At 43.2% G+C, this 16,852-nt stretch overlaps 2 protein-coding genes across 2 annotated transcripts; both read left to right on the forward strand.

The window, feature by feature from the left end:
• Positions 1-4,808: 4,808 nt before the first annotated feature.
• LOC123105735 (uncharacterized) lies at positions 4,809-8,992 on the forward strand. Its single transcript, XM_044527858.1, has 3 exons — positions 4,809-5,308; positions 7,277-7,965; positions 8,474-8,992. Exons 1-3 carry the CDS (start codon positions 4,949-4,951, stop codon positions 8,484-8,486), a joined length of 1,062 nt encoding a protein of 353 aa, XP_044383793.1. The 5' UTR covers positions 4,809-4,948; the 3' UTR covers positions 8,487-8,992.
• A 1,283-nt stretch (positions 8,993-10,275) lies between these two features.
• On the forward strand, positions 10,276-14,299 carry LOC123105736 (trafficking protein particle complex subunit 4). The gene is made up of 5 exons (XM_044527859.1): positions 10,276-10,430; positions 10,596-10,723; positions 11,693-11,798; positions 11,877-12,045; positions 13,785-14,299. Exons 3-5 carry the CDS (start codon positions 11,733-11,735, stop codon positions 13,979-13,981), a joined length of 432 nt encoding a protein of 143 aa, XP_044383794.1. The 5' UTR covers positions 10,276-10,430; positions 10,596-10,723; positions 11,693-11,732; the 3' UTR covers positions 13,982-14,299.
• The last annotated feature ends 2,553 nt before the right edge of the window (positions 14,300-16,852 follow it).

The raw sequence follows: 16,852 nt of genomic DNA on the forward strand, positions 1-16,852 counted from the left end.
GCTGAATGTGTGCTGAACTCGGAGGTGCCATACGTTCGGTACTTGGATTGATCGGGTCATGAAGATGTATGACTACATCAACCGCGTTCTCATAACGCTTCCGCTTACGGTCTATGAGGGTACCTGGATGAAACTCTCCCCTCTCGTTGCTATGCATCACCATGATCTTGCGTGTGCATAGGATTTTTTTTTGAAATTACTGCGTTCCCCAACACGCGCATCGTCACCTCGTCCTTAGCCAATCTTCGCTTAATCCGTAGCCCCTGTTTCGAGTTGCAAATATTAGCAACAGAACCAGTATCAAATACCCAGGTGCTACTGCGAGAATTAGTAAGGTACACATCAATAACATGTATATCAAATATACCTTTCACTTTTCCATCCTTCTTTTCCGCCAAATACTTGGGGCAGTTCCACTTCTAGTGACCAGTCCCTTTGCAGTAGAAGCACTCAGTCTCAGGCTTAGGTCCAGACTTGGGCTTCTTCACTTGAGCAGCAACTTGCTTGCTGTTCTTCTTGAAGTTCCCCTTCTTCCCTTTACCATTTTTCTTGAAACTAGCCATCTTGTTGACCATCAACACTTGATGCTCCTTCTTGATTTCTACCTCCGCAGCTTTTAGCATTGCGAAGAACTCGGGAATCGTCTTATCCAATCCTTGCATGTTATAGTTAATCACGATGCTTTTGTAGCTTGGTAGCAGTGATTGAAGAACTCTGTCAATGACACTATCAACTGGAAGATTAACTCCCAGCTGAGTCAAGTGATTGTGGTACCCAGGCATTCTGAGTATATGTTCACTGAGATAACTATTCTCCTCCATTTTGCAGCTATAGAACTTATTGGAGACTTCATATCTCTCAATCCGGCATTTGCTTGAAATATTAACTTCAACTCCTGGAACATCTCATATGCTCCATGACGTTCAAAACATCGTTGAAGTCCCGGTTCTAAGCCGTAAAGCATGGCACACTGAACTATCGAGTAGTCATCAGCTTTGCTCTGCCAGGTGTTCACAACATCTGGTGTTGCTCCTGCAGCGGGTTTGGCACCTAGCGGTGCTTTCAGGACATAATTCTTCTGTGCAGCAATGAGGATAATCCTCAAGTTACGGACCTAGTCCGTGTAATTGCTACCATCATCTTTCAACTTAGCTTTCTCTAGGAACACGTTAAAATTCAACGGAACAACAACACGAGCCATTTATCTACAACAACATAGACATGCAAAATACTATCAGGTACTAAGTTCATGATAAATTAAAGTTCAATTAATCATATTACTTAAGAACTCCCACTTAGATAGACATCCCTTTAATCATATAAGTGATCACGTGATCCGTACCAACTAAACCATGTCCAATCATCACGTGAGATGGAGTAGTTTTCAATGGTGAACATCACTATGTTGATCATATCTATTATATGATTCACACTCGACCTTTCGGTCTCAGTGTTCGAGGCCATATCTGCATATGCTAGGCTCGTCAAGTTTAACCCGAGTATTCTGCGTGTGCAAAACTGGCTTGCACCCGTTGTATGTGAACGTAGAGCTTATCACACCCGATCATCACGTGATGTCTCGGCATGACGAACTGTAGCAACGGTGCATACTCAGGGAGAACACTTGTACCTTGAAATTTAGTGAGAGATCATCTTATAATGCTACCGCCGTACTAAGCAAAATAAGATGCATAAAGGATAAATATCACATGCAATCAACATAAGTGATATGATATGGCCATCATCATCTTGTGCCTTTGATCTCCATCTCCAAAGCACTGTCATGATCACCATCGTCACCGGCTTGACACCTTGATCTCCATCGAAGCATCGTTGTCGTCTCGCCAACTATTGCTACTACGACTATCGGTATCGCTTAGTGATAAAGTAAAACAATTACATGGTGATTGCATTTCATACAATAAAGTGACAACCATATGGCTCCTGCCAGTTGCCGATAACTGGGTTACAAAACATGATCATCTCATGCAACAATTTATATAATCACGTCTTGACCATATCACATCACAACATGCCCTGCAAAAACAAGTTAGACGTCCTCTACTTTGTTGTTGCAAGTTTCACGTGGCTGCTACGGGCTTAGCAAGAACCCTTCTTACCTACGCATCAAAACTACAACAATTTTTCGTCAAGTTTGCTGTTTTAACCTTCAACAAGGACCGGGCGTAGTCACACTCGATTCAACTAAAGTTGGAGAAACATACACCCACTATCCACCTGTGTGCGAAGCACATTGGTAGAACCAGTCTGAGCCGCTTCATCCAACAATATCGCTGAATTAAAGTATGACATGCTGGTAAGCAGTATGACTATTATCGCCCACAACTCTTTGTGTTTTACTCATGCATATAACATCTACGCATAGACATGGCTCTGATGCCACTGTTGGGGAACACAGTAATTTCAAAAAAATTCCTACGCACAAGCAAGATCCATCTAGGTGATGCATAGCAACGAGCGGGGAGAGTGTGACCATGTACCCTCGTAGACCGAGAGCGCAAGTGTTTAGTAACGCAGTTGGTGTAGTTGAATGTCTTCACGATCCAACTGATCCAAGTACCGGACGCACGGCTCCTCCACGATCTGCACACGTTCATCTCGGTGACGTCCCTCGTACTCTTGATCCATAAGGCCGATGGAGAGTTTCGTCAGCACGACGGCGTGGTGACGGTGATGACAAAGTTACCGACGTAGGGCTTTGCCTAAGCTCTACAACGATATGACCGAGGTGGAAATCTGTGGAGGGGGGCACCACACACGGCTAAGACAACTGTCAACTTGTGTGTCTATGGGGTGCCCCCTCCCCATATATAAAGGAGTGGAGGAGGGGAGGGCCGACCCTCTCTATGGCGCGCCCCAAGGGGGATTCCTACTCCTAGTAGGAGTAGGTTTCCCCCCTTCCCTAGTTGGAGCAGGAGAAGAAGGAAGAGGGAGAAGGAGAGAAGGAAAGGGGGGCCGGCCCCCTCCCCAATTTGAATTGGGCTTGGGGGGAGGGCGCCCCCCACTTGGCTGCCTCCTCCTCTCTCCCATTATGGCCCATTAAGGCCCAATGACTCATTGGGGGTTCCGGTAACCCCCTGGTACTCCGGTAAATGCCCGAACTTATCCGAAACCATTCCGGTGTCCAAACATAGCCATCCAATATACCAATCTTCATGTATCGACCATTTCGAGACTCCTCGTCATGTTCGTGATCACATCCGGGACTCCGAACTACCTTCGGTACATCAAAACACATAAACTCATAATACTGATCGTCAACGAACGTTAAGCGTGCGGACCCTACGGGTTCGAGAACTATGTAGACATGACCGAGACTCACTTCCGGTCAATAACCAATAGCGGAACCTGGATGCTCATATTGGTTCCTACATATTCTACGAAGATCTTTATCGGTCAAACCACATAACAACATACATTGTTCCCTTTGTCATCGGTATGTTACTTGCCTGAGATTCGATTGTCGGTATTATCATACCTAGTTCAATATCGTTACCGGCAAGCCTCTTTACTCGTTCCGTAATGCATCATCCCATAACTAACTCATTAGTCACATTGCTTGCAAGGCTTATAGTGATGTGCATTACCGAGAGGGCTTAGAGATACCTCTCCGACAATCGGAGTGACAAATCCTAATCTCGGTTTATGCCAACTCAACAAACACCATCGAGACATATGTAGAGCATCTTTATAATCACCCAATTACGTTGTGACATTTGATAGCACACTAAGTGTTCCTCCGGTATTCGGGGGTTGCATAATCTCATAGTCATAGGAACATGTATAAGTTATGAAGAAAGCAATAGCAATAAACTAAACGATCATAGTGCTAAGCTAACGGATGGGTCAAGTCAATCACATTATTCTCTAATGATGTGATCCCGTTCATCAAATGACAACTCTTGTCCATGGTTAGGAAACTTAATCATCTTTGATTAACGAGCTAGTCAAGTAGAGGCATACTAGTGACACTCTGTTTGTCTATGTATTCACACATGTACTAAGTTTTCGGTAAATACAATTCTACCATGATAATAAAGATTTATCATGATATAAGAAAATATAAATAACAACTTTATTATTGCCTATAGGGCATATTTCCTTCAATATAGATGGCTAAATTTTGATTGAAAATACAAGGGGATATAATAAACTCGGACGAAGGGAGTAAAGAGTAGTAACACACGAGCATTTAGCTGCTAAAATAAAAAACACATATAAATACTCAAATGGCGAGGCAAGGCGTCGGTCCGCCGACACAAATTTGGGCCGGCCACCTAACAGCTATCTGATCTGGCGGGCACAAACGAACCAAATTTCGACTGCCTAGCACAACTTTGGCTCGGCCGCTTACCAATGGCTCCGCTGGCCACAATAGGGAGAAAGTTGGACACGGGCCGCTGCGGTGGAGGAGCTCTCCCGTGTGAGATGGAAAAAAGACGCACTGTGCGAGAGATGAAAAACGGAGGAGAGAAAGGAAAGAGATAAGGTTGTACCCGCAAGAGCACGTGTCACCTTTGGATTGGTTTATTTCTGTCGCGTGACGAGGCGACCAGCGCAAAACTCGGCCGGTCAGTCGTCTGGAATCATTTACCATACTCAAACCATAAACAAATTTTTTTTGGGTCAAACAGTGATTAAAGGCTACTTTACCCTTTAGATATTTTTTTGAAGGAATGCCATCGTGGTTACTTTACTCTTTAGATCTAATTTTTAGCAAGCATGCATTCTAAACTCTAAAGTCACATGCCAAGTTTCCCATCTTGAAAGAAAGAGAGGGGGTTGCCTTTCTCACGTGCCCCAACCGAACAAACCCTTGAGAGCAGAGCGGCTGCAGAACCAACCCAACCCCAGGCGCCAAAAACCCCAGCCCACGCCGCGGGGGCATTCCCGCAAACACCTCGCCGGCGGAGCGCCGCGCCCCCCGATGGCCGGATCCGACCTCCCGTACACCGGCTCCGTCGGCGGCGGCATCTTTCCCCCGCCGCGGACCCCGCCGTCGGCGTCGAGGAAGCGCAGGCGCGGCGACAACGACGACGGGGCGCCGCCCTCGCTGCCGAGCCGCGAGACCCGGGCCTCGGTCGCGGCGCGGGAGGCCGCGGTCGGCGCGGTGCGGACGGCGCGGCGCGTGGCCGCGGGGGCGGTGTGGGCGGCCAAGGCGGGGCGGGGCCACGGGCGCGGCCTCGGCAACGTGGGGCGGATGCGGGAGGTGCTCCTCACGGTGCGCGGCGCGCGCTGCGCCCGCGTCCGGAACGACGACGACGACGACGACTACCCGTACCCGCAGGTGAGGCCTCTCGCCAAGCGGCGGCGCGAATTCGTCCTGTTGGAGCGTGCGGAATGGGGTTTTTTGGTTCGCGGCGTCCATGTCCTTGGTGCACCGGGGTGTGATTGGAGTGGGGCCTTACTCGGGGCTCGCCGCCGATGATTCCGCCTTGGCGCTCGGTGATCTTTGATCTGTCGCTGCTTGTGGTGATTAGAGTGGGTCTTGCGCCAACGATTGCACGCGTTTGCTCTTGCTCTAATCGCCGGATTACCTGCTCTGTGTTTGCCTGTGCGAATTTACGGCCGCTAGGATTTGCCTGCGCGATGCGATGGTCACTCATTTCTTGCGTGTTAGGATTCTCTGTACTAGTTACGGCACCCCGTTATTAGTCGCCATGGTCCAAGAATTAGGTAGGAATTGGCGTGTCTCTTTCATTCATTTATTGCCAGTTTCCCCAGAGCTTGGTCTGTCTGATACTCTGATGCCACTTAGGGGCGAAGTTCATGATGCCTTTATGACTAAGCTGGACATGGAGTTATACTACTTTCAAGATGGAATCTTATTCTATTCTATTAATACTAGTTATTAGCTCAGATTTGTGCTAGACTGGTAACTAGTGTGCTTTGATGAGATAAAATGTTGAATTGATGTCACCCCTTTTAATCTCTGCTGCATTTTTTAAAAAATTGCTTCAACATTTGCTATATTTTCTATGCTATTTATTTTGTGTCTAAATTCCAGATTTTATTGTGTACAAAAAACACATATGTATATCAAACTATCATAGTAGATATGCTGAATTGGTTGGTACCTACAAACCTGTGCGTTGCCATAGGATATGTACCGGGATCGATGTTTGGTTCGCTCGATAAATTTACCAGGCCGTGTTTATGCCATACTTTTGTTTCAGATTATCTTAGTCGGGGTGCGTGCTTTTGACAGGGTGGCGTCATCATATTCTTATGCTGTGTTTTTACGCGGGAGTTGGGCCAGCTGTCTGTAGATTTTTGACGCGTGAATATGGGCGACTGTATATTATTTGGTGCTTAAGCGAAAAAACTGGCAGGAGTGGTAACACATGACACATCTGTGTAAAAGATGGAATGATGTCAGTGGAATCCGTTGGGTCATCCGAGCTGATTCCACACGGGCATATGCTTTTGATTCTGTGAGAAATGCAGGTTTGAATTTTTGGATCTAGCTGCTCTCGGAGGCCAGCTATATATAGGGGTGATTCGCTTTTGTGGCCTGTTATCTTTTAACTATCAATGCATTTTAGATAAACGGTGCTAAGCAACTTTTACCCGGGGGACATGTCTCAGTTGTCTGTTTGGTGCGCATGTACTACCCATGACACCAACTCATTTTGATCAAAATATGTTGTGGCCTTCTAAACTTGATTTCTATCTCAATCAAATGTTCTGTTCACATCAGACTAGATCGTGGTTCTTGAATGCCCATGGTAGTTCAGATTTGGCAGGTGAGAAATATGCACATTCATTAATTCTGACATTAGCAATCCAGTTGAAAGATCATGTAGTGTAGCCCTGCCAATGGATGTTGCTGCATTTAAGGATTAATAAGTCATATCATATGCTCCTTTCAGGTGTTAGTCCTAAGAGCTTATTTATGGTTGTACACTTAACATGCTTGAAAAATATATGGGACTTGTCGTCCTAGGGTTATCCAAGATTTGATTATTATGGTTTAATCATGCTAAATCATGTCTTTATGCCGAGAGATGCAGATTGTGCAGCGCACTTGCGTGTTAAATATCCTAGTCCTGCTGACTTGGCACTAGGCCACCCTTCTAATAAGTTAAGAATAATTCCAACAAAATTTGCCGCATGAAATTACTCTGGCACTGCTATCGCTTGTTTTGCAATATGCTTTTCTATTTATTAAATGTTTCTTGAGTTATAAAACCAATTTTCTTTGATCTGATCACTGTTGCTCGAGTCTGTCTAATTCACTTCTCCATGTTGCCAGGAAAGCAGGAGTCCGGAGAGGCTAAATTGTAAGATCAGCTACTTATCTAATTATCCGCTGAAACGTGTTAGAACAGACCCTGTCAAGCATCAAGCTTCTGTCCCTGAGTGGAAAAATGCTCCATCTGTGGAATATACTGATGATTACAAAGCTGCAACCTTACCAAAACTGGGCACAGTTGTCTATCCACTAAACATGGATATCTCAGCAACTGACAAGTCAGAGAAGAAGAGGAAAAGATTGGTAGACAAGTGTAAGTGTTCTTGTCCTGGATCTGAGGACTGTGTACGATTTCACGTAAAGAAGGCAAGGAGCTGGATCAAGGATCAGTTGGGTGAGGAAGCTTTCAAAAACTGTGGGCTAGACGCAATGGGTGAGCAAGTTGGAGAGCAATGGACCACAGTTTTCAAAAGGAAACTTGAAAAAGTTGACAAGTTGATTCCTCAGAATAAACATCAGAAATTCATGGAGATTGCCTTGAAGGAGCTCGGACAGAAGGAAACAAAGGATTTGGCGAAGTATTACTACAATGTTTTTCTTCCCAGGAGATTGGCAAGCTTGACCAGGGCAGAGCATAAAAAGGATGAAGCTGTCGATACGAGTGATGAAAAGAGTGATCAAGAGGATGGCGAGAATGAACGTCATCCTCGAAAGAAAAGTAAAAAAAGCTATGGATCTTCTTCCACAAGGTATTAACATTATATGATGCTTTTGAAGATCTTTTTTACTTTCTGCAACATATGCCTGTCATTACTATCTCAGATGTTATCATTTCGCACAATGCTTGAGCAATTAGTAAGAAGTCAAAGGGGTGCCTGTGGTGAAAATCATTTTACTCTCTGCAACATATGCTTGTCACTACTCTCTCAGATGTTACAATTTGTCACAATGCTTGAGCAAATACAAAGAAGTCAAAGGGGTCTCGGTAGTGCTAAATTACTATTCCATTACTGTCTTATGAAATAATAACCTGCATTTTTTTGCACAATCCTGTCAGCATGTACACATTAATTACCTATGCATTTCTTTGTTGTTGGAGAATTTGTTATGGAAATAAATCAGGCACTAGTCTACTTTGAAAGTCAAGGAATAATCCATGTCCACTCTATTGTCTATTCCCATTTAGCTACCGAATATTTGCCATTGCTCTTTGCTAGTGTGGTAATTTAGTTAACTTAGAATCACCTCCTTTAACAGGTGCAAGAAGTAGAAGAGTCAGAGGAATTCGACGAGTGGGCCAACAGTTACGTTGCAGTGGAAGAAGAATTAACAGTTTTGTTGCAGTGGAAGAGGAATTAACAGTTTTGTTGTAGTAGAAGAAGAATTAGGAAACTTGAGAAAGCGGGTTTACATGATAAGAGTTTGCAGTGGAGTCAAGACTGATATCCGGACCCATGCAGTCGCAGATCTCCAGCGGTCGTATAAGTACAAGATTCTTACCTTAGTTACCGGTGACGGGCACCCTAAGCAGGTCTCACCGCCACCACGACATTTGACGTAAACATGTGTTCATGAGTTCGTTTCATTTTTTATTTGTTGTTGCTGTAATGTGCATGGCCCAAAAGAGAGAAGGCAAGTGATATATGGAGAGTGGGCATATAGAGCCTGTCCAGAAATGCATTTAGGTATTCTTTTGGTGTATCCTCAAACTTAAATCTGCAGATGTAAGTTGTTCTGTTGGTCTTATAATTACAGATTTTTGGGGAATGTCGCATACATGCTTGATTTTGGATCATGATATGATATGGTTCTCATCTAGGGCATTCTTCAGTACTGCGGGCTTGCAGATTAGTGATAGAGGTGTGTTTATTTCCTCTCTGGTGATTGATGAACAGAAACAGTCAGATAACTAGCAGCCTAAACAATTTTTTCCTTGTTCCTTTTCTTTTCCTTGGTTTTATTTTTCCGCTCTTTTTTTCCGCTTGTTTTGCTTTCATTTCCTAGGTGAGAAAATATGTGAACACCTTTTTCAAAACGGGACTTAACCAAGTCTCAATCGATGCTATATTCGTAGAATTTTACGTTGAGATCCGTGCAAAATTTTCTTTTCTTTTTCTTTCTTACATGTTATATCATTTGACTTAGACTTGGTTAAGTCTCAATCGACTAAGACCTAAGCACACCTATTTCAAAATCACATGAGTATATTTTCTAACATATGGAAACAACCATTCTTATTTCTTTTCAAATACATTACAAAAACAAGACCATTCAGGACGCCTTTAGAGGCATGTTTTTTTTATAGAAGTCTCTAAGCACCATGCGCCACTAGGCCTCGAGTGCGAGTGGGCTAGCTTGCTCCTTGCGAGCTTAGCCAACAGGGTGACACCTTGTTCTCAAAATTGAGAATGGATGTTTTTGAAAGTTTTATGTGCATGAACATTTTTTAAATATGAGATGGACATTATATTTATATTTTCTATGTGCAATTTGTTTTCATTATTTGGTTGATTTTGATTTTTAACAAACTAGATAATTGCATGTGCGTTGCAACGGATGTAAATATTTTGTAGTATAATAGTCTATGATTCCAGATTGCCTACACAATTATTTATCAAATCGTGCCCATGTTTTACCTACCTAAATAAATTTTAGGATTTTATTTGACAATCACTTATTTGATAAGAACTTATTATCTTGTCAAAGAAAACATAAAGGTCGATAAAAGACGAGAGGGCAGGGAAATGTTCGACGGATGACAGAGGTGGATGACAGAACCTTATGTTTTTTTAAGCATGACTAGAATTGACTAAATGCGGAGTTTTTTTTAACACAGTACAGACATAAACGCTCATATAAACGCACATACGCACACTCACCGTAGGCGTCGGGAATGTCTTCTTTCACTAAAAGCGTATCGCCGAAAATTTTGAAAAAAATCCAGAATAAATGCGAGCATCAGGATTTAAACCCTGATGAGCTAAGGATACCATTGTTCACCTAACCACAGGTTGATTCGCGACTAAATGCGAGTTAATGGGCCGTCAATTACGAAATCATTCGGGCGTCGCTTCCCTTTAGGAGGCCTGTACACCGGCTTAGTCGCCGCTATTCGCTCAAAGAGAAAGAAAAAAGAAACGGCTCTCCTCACTCGTCTCCGACGCCTTTGGATCTCGCCGAGCCGTCGACATCGTGCCTCCTCGCCGCCGCGAAGGTACAGCTCCTCGTCGCCCCCTTGTTCCCACCCCTCTCTCTCGTCCGCCGGCGCGCATGGGAGAGCAGGGGCTGCTCCCTCCCCTCTCCCCCTCATCCTCCTCCCATCTCCCCCCTCCCCTAAATCCTTCATTATTAACTTGATTTTCGGGTATGGTGCGAACAGAGGAGGGATCGCACTCCCGCACGAACGAAGGAGCCAGGGTTCTCCGCCGCCGCCACTGCAGCCGGCCCTCCGGCGAACCTCCAGCCCGCGCCGCCGCCTCCCGGAGCAGCGCTCCTCTGCCGGCCCAGGTACTCCCTCCTCCCTCCTCCCTCCTCCCTCCTTCCTCCCCCTGCATCGGCCGGATCTGCTGGCTCGCTGCAGGCCGCGCTGCCTCTATGTTGTCCTAATTGCAGTGTATGTCCTCTAAATAAAACTGCAGGCAATGACCTTCTTGTATGAATATATATGTTTACAAGTGCATGTTGTGTAAGGAAAATATGATGATTACTTCCTATCTACTCCTGCATATTGTGAGATTATACTGTGTAATGGAGTTTGCTTGGAAGGTGTTTGTGGAAGTGTTTGTATGAAAATAATTGACATTGGTGACAGCGTACATGGCCATTAGAAATGTGGAAGCGTACAGCTTAGGAGGCTTGTAAGATAATCTATTTCTTCCTGTTATTGTTATGTTGTTAACATCTTCCTGGTAAAATTGACCAATGTACAGATCACTGCTTTATGGTCAATTGCATATATAAACATATTCGCTCAGGTCCCAGAGGCATTACAGACGATTCACAGACAAATCTACAATTTCACACTTTGTCTCAACCAAACACCTTCCAGCTTTTCCACAGCAGTTTTTGTACAATCCACAGCTCAACCAAACACTGCCTTAGTTAGTTTATACGTAGTAGTTTGGATCAGATCGATGTTCCACTCCTTAATTGTGCACGACCAAATTAAATATATGGCATCAACTTGAACAACGGATTATGCATTTATTTCACTGGATATCAGCAATGGTATAGGTAGATTGTACATAAGGCAGTGGAATTAGCATTTCTTAAATTGTAGCTTTTGTATTGTTATTGTGTCCAAGTTAAAGCTATCTGTATGGACAATTTCAGTTCCAAACAAGTTAGGTGTCCAGTTCCTTGGTTAGTCGTATATTTTTTTCTTTTTCGAAATGGCGTATATCTTTTCTACATGTACCCAAATTTTATTTGTCGTTGATTATCTAATGTATATCTTTCTATCTACATCTGATACAGGAGTTTAGCTGTTAATTCTGCTCAGCCTTCTTGTGTGGCTATGGGGACAGTCGCAATCTACAGCCTTTTCATCATCAACAAGTCTGGCGGCCTTATATACTACAAGGTATCTTCTTGCACTTCTCTTCCTTTTCTACTTTGTAGAGAACTAGAGATAGTCTGAACAACGTGCACATCTCCCCAGGACTATGGCTCAGCGGGGAGAATGGACACCAACGACAGTTTGCGTCTGGCGAGTCTCTGGCACTCGATGCATGCTATCTCACAGCAGCTGTCCCCTACCACTGGCTGTACTGGCATTGACCTCTTACAGGCCCACAATTTCGATCTCCATTGCTTCCAATCCCTCACAGGTATTCACTTCCCTTAAGTTGTACCCACATGCTTGATAATGATAAATCGTCACCACACGCTTATACTAGTGGGTTTATGTACCTTTTGGGTTGTGGTGAATGATGTTTTAGTAGTGGATATTTTCAAGTTAAGCAGTACAAGCTGTGGTTTTATTCTTCACTTACTGGTTCACAATTGGTCCCTTAAACTTACACAAATTTGTCCATTACTTTTTCTAAATGTTCAGAATATAATCTCATGCAAATGCAAGTTATTAACAACAACACATGTGGCCTCTCCATTATCCACAGTTGTGCCTTGAGCACCATACATGCATATTGAATTAAGTGACATCATTGAATTCAGTTACTTTAGGTTGCTCTTTTATTTGCCATCTAGCAGAAACAATACTTGTCGTTCCTTGGATTTGTAGGCAGCAGCCATTTCCTTGGTGAATGATGTGCATTAGCCGTTATGTACTATTAACACACTCATGTCATCCGACTTTCAATGACTACAAATTTATTTCTGTTCATGTCATGCTAGAGCAGGCATCTGCCCACAAAACTATAAGCAGTAGCAGAACTCAGTAGATCAATCTAATTGCATCTGCTCTTGGACTTGATCCACACATAAGTACAAAGCTTCCTTCCTTGGTTGTTGGTACACGTCAATATATTTACTAGATACATCCATTTTTATCCATTTCTGCGACAAGTAATTCGGGACGGAGGGAGTACTATTTTGATGCTTCAATCATAATAATGACGCTAGTAACTTTGCCCACTGGACTTTGTGGTTTGACCGTTTGCCATTGGCGTGGGTACCCATCAAAGGTGCAGCGCAGACGGGCAGAAGGTTCTCAGATTAGTATAGTTTATATAAAGGGCAGCCCAGTGCATGTGTAGCTCCCGCTTGCGCATGGTCCGGGAAAGGGTCCGGCTACTTTGGGTCTATAGTATGCAGCCTTTCCCTACATTTCTGTAAGAGGCTGTTTCCAGGACTCTAACCCGTGACCTCATGGTCACAAACTTTACCGCTGCGCCAAGGCTCCCCTTCAGATTAGGATAGTTTATATGCTTAGATAAATTTCCTTTTGATGGGAATTAATTTCTTAGGGGCTAAGCACCATCCCTGCTGAAGAGGCAGCATGTACCCCACTTGATGAAGCAATTGAACCAGAAATAATTATAAGCTTATACCGTCCCTTGCACGATAAGGATTAGGCCTTGCTGGCAGATAGGTGAGATCGAGTGCCCTATTCCCGGTCTTTGTATCCTTAGCAACCGCAGCACATGGCACTGTGTTCTGTAGGACTAAGAAATGAACCAGTGAAGTACTTGTATACAAGTGTGGTAATTTATATTTACTGCCAAAGAAATTGAACTGCTGGATTGTGTTACCAATTTATTCGAATGCCAATGTGAATGTGGGGTCTATACCCAGAGCTAACTTATCCTGTTAATTTTGTCAAGTTTATTTGGTTAGGATTTGATCTACGTAGTGATTCAAGATTTTTGGAAGTGTTATATTAAAAATGATCAACATGAGAAAGTAGATATTCTAAAATTGTGACGCCCTTCAGTTTTCTTCTGTTCTCAGCTTGCGTTGCTAGTAAATGGTATGGCTCTAGTTTAAAATCAGCATACCTAAACTATGCTCTTAAATTGTGGATTCATTTCTTTACCCGTTAACCGTGTCATTTTATGCTTTGGCACTGTCTAGTTACTGACCTGGCTGGTTGCATGGCATGCTCCAGGGACCAAATTTTTCGTTGTATGCGAAACAGGCGCTCAAAATATGGAAATCCTGCTGAAAACTATATATGAGCTGTACACGGAGTTTGTTTTGAAGAACCCATTCTACGAGATGGAGATGCCAATCCGGTGTGAGCTCTTTGACCTCAACTTAGCTCATGTCATCCAGAAGGACCGTGTCGCACTTCTGGGCCGGTGAAACATGAAAGGAACATACGGAGCACAATTTCGTGTGTGTTTCTCTACCATCTTTGTATTTGGTCACATAGAACATGGTTCTTCTTGAAAGTGATTCTGGCTGGTAACATGAATGTGGTTTGCACTTTGATATCTGTAAATCTGCTATACAGTGCTGGGTTACAGCATTTCCAAGACAGACGATGTGTCTAGACTTTGACATTGCTGAGTTTGAATTTCCATGCCTCCGTGATTTGAACAAGATTATGTATTGGTGGCCATGTGGGTAAATAACCTGTATAACGGCCGGTAATACCATGAATATCAGATGTTTTATATACTGGCTGTCTTTTTGGACCATGGGAACCAGCTGTTGGCTAATTAATTTCTGGTGGTGAAACTCTATGGTCTTTATTGTTTGTGCTCTGTTTCTTCTTTCCCCCAGTGATGCGGCAGGAGCAGCGCACGGCGCTTGGGTGTATCTCTCCGAATCCGAGTGCGGCGTTTCGGTACTCAAAAAATTTCAATTTTTTTGTGTAGTAGATAATTTTATGCGTGAGGTTTGCTTCAATTTTCAGATCATTTGAATATTTGAGTAGCTCTCAGGAAAAAAGACAAATCAGGTCAGAACCATGAATTTGTTTTTTTTTGCCGAGAGCTACTCAGATATCCAAATGACTTGAAAATTGGAACGAACCTCACGCATCAAACTATCTACCACATAATTTTTTTTTGATTTTTTCTAGTATTTGTTTTGATTTTTTTCGTTAGCGCGGGTGCAGATGAGCTTGGGATTATCGTCCGAATCCTTCCTATTTTACGGAAACCAGGTCATCAGCAGCTTTGTATCTGTCAGTAACAACTGTAGTCATCTTTTCATGTTTTATCCCGACTGACCTGTTGGTCGGCGTTTTTATTTTCAGTTTTGTTGTTTCTACTTGTTATTCTGCTGGTCTAGTCAAGGCAGCCGGGGCTCTTGTAGTGAACTGGAATGTTTGGTGTCATTTAATGAAATGGAGCCGCGGCCAGGTGCCCTTTCCTCCTCAGACTGGAAAAAAGGAAATTGGATTAAAAGATAATCAAATGCCACTCTTAAGACTGCTTGGGATTGCTATTGCTTTGTTTTACAATATGGTTTTTTATTTATTAAATGTTTCTTGAGGTATAAAACTGTTTTTCTTTCATCTGGTCATGTATACTAAGCAACGCAGGGTGGCGGCCAACATCTTAAGCTGTCACCGAGTAAACACATTTTTTTTTGCTGTTGCTTTTATATGCATGGCACAAAGGAGAGGAGGGAAGGGACATGAGCCTGGACATATAGCAGTATGTTGGTCGTCATTTAGGGGGCCTCTTGTACTTGGATCCGGCTTGCCTGCTCCCTCCCCATGCTCTCATCCGTGCTCCCACTTCATCCTACGACTGTCTTTTTTTCTTTTTCCTTTCTAATCTAATCATCTCCCCCCTGATTTTAAGGGGGTGGGGCCGGGCCTTACTTTGTTCCAATCAAATCAAGCCACGTATGCGGGAGCACGGATGGGCACACGGACGGGGAGCAGGTAAGTCTCGCCCCTTGTACTTGTACATCCTAAAACTGAAGCTTCCGCAGATGTGGGTTGCTGCATTGGTCTAGAGCATTATACATGCATGCTTGAGTTAGGATAATGACATGCTTCTCATCTAGGGCATTTTTTGAGTAATGTGGGTTTAGTGACAGTGACGTGTTAATTTCTTCTCAGGTGTTTTTTCTTCCCTTTAGTTTTCTTTAGGTAATTTTTTTTCCTTTAGATCCGTTAAGAGAGACCCGAAGGATTGGAGTATCACCAAAGAACTAGCTATGGACATGGGTGCGTGGAAGCTTGCCATCCATGTGCCAGAGCCATGATTGGTCGCGAGATCTTATGGGTTTCACCTCTAGTCTACCCCAACTTGTTTGGGTCTAAAGGCTTTCTTGTTCTTGTTGTTGTTGTTGTTGTAGATGGTGACGTGTTAACTAGCTTTCACAGATCAAACTCTTCAGTGGGCTGGACGGACTACGAGGCCCAGTGGGCTCCTTGACCAAAGGGTCGGTAGAGCTTCTTTTCCTCTTCTAAGAAAAGGGTGCAAAACAGCGCAATGTATAACTGCACCTCTTTGATTCACATGATTGCAAAAACCAAAAACACAACGTTGGGATCTTCTAAGATACTAAGCCCCCTAGATTATTAGAAGCCTTCTACTCTTCTAGTGCGTCGGGAGCTGTTGGATTGTTATGGGCCCTTCCACGCAAAAAAAAGGGTTGTTATGGACCCGGTCTATAATGGTTTGTGTCGCGGCTGAGAAGCCTTCTAGTTTTTATTATTTTTATTTTTTATTTGCTATTTTTAATGTCTTTTCTTTTCATATTATTTCTTTTTTACAAATTAAATAGTGGTGGTTGTGTGAACATTTTCTAAAATTCACAAATATGTTTCAAATTCATGGTTACTATTTTAAAGTTCATGAATGTTTTTATGTCTGCGATTTTTAAAATATGACCTTTTTTTGAAATTCGTGAGCATTGTTGTGAATATTTCTAAAAATGAGTAGTTTTTTATTTCACTTTTTAAAAATACCAGGACCTTTATAATTCATTAACATCTTTTTATTTAATGAATTTTTAAAATAGAAACGTGATTGCCAATTTTTTCTGAGCAAGCGTGAAAAAACATAAGCGAGCGAGCGAGGAATGGAGCTAAGCTGAGCAAGTGATATTTTTATTGGCCGGCCCATGTGAGTTATAGCAGCAGTTTGATGGAATAAGAGTTTTCGACATGTTCACACAACCACCACTGGTTGACACCGAAGCGGAACGTATAAGGACACTACAACCATGCACCAAGCAAGTAACTCTCCTCTAAACAACCCCGCAAAA

The sequence above is a fragment of the Triticum aestivum genome, chromosome 5A, assembly GCF_018294505.1.
Source record: "Triticum aestivum cultivar Chinese Spring chromosome 5A, IWGSC CS RefSeq v2.1, whole genome shotgun sequence".
NCBI classification, from domain to species: Eukaryota; Viridiplantae; Streptophyta; class Magnoliopsida; order Poales; family Poaceae; genus Triticum; species Triticum aestivum.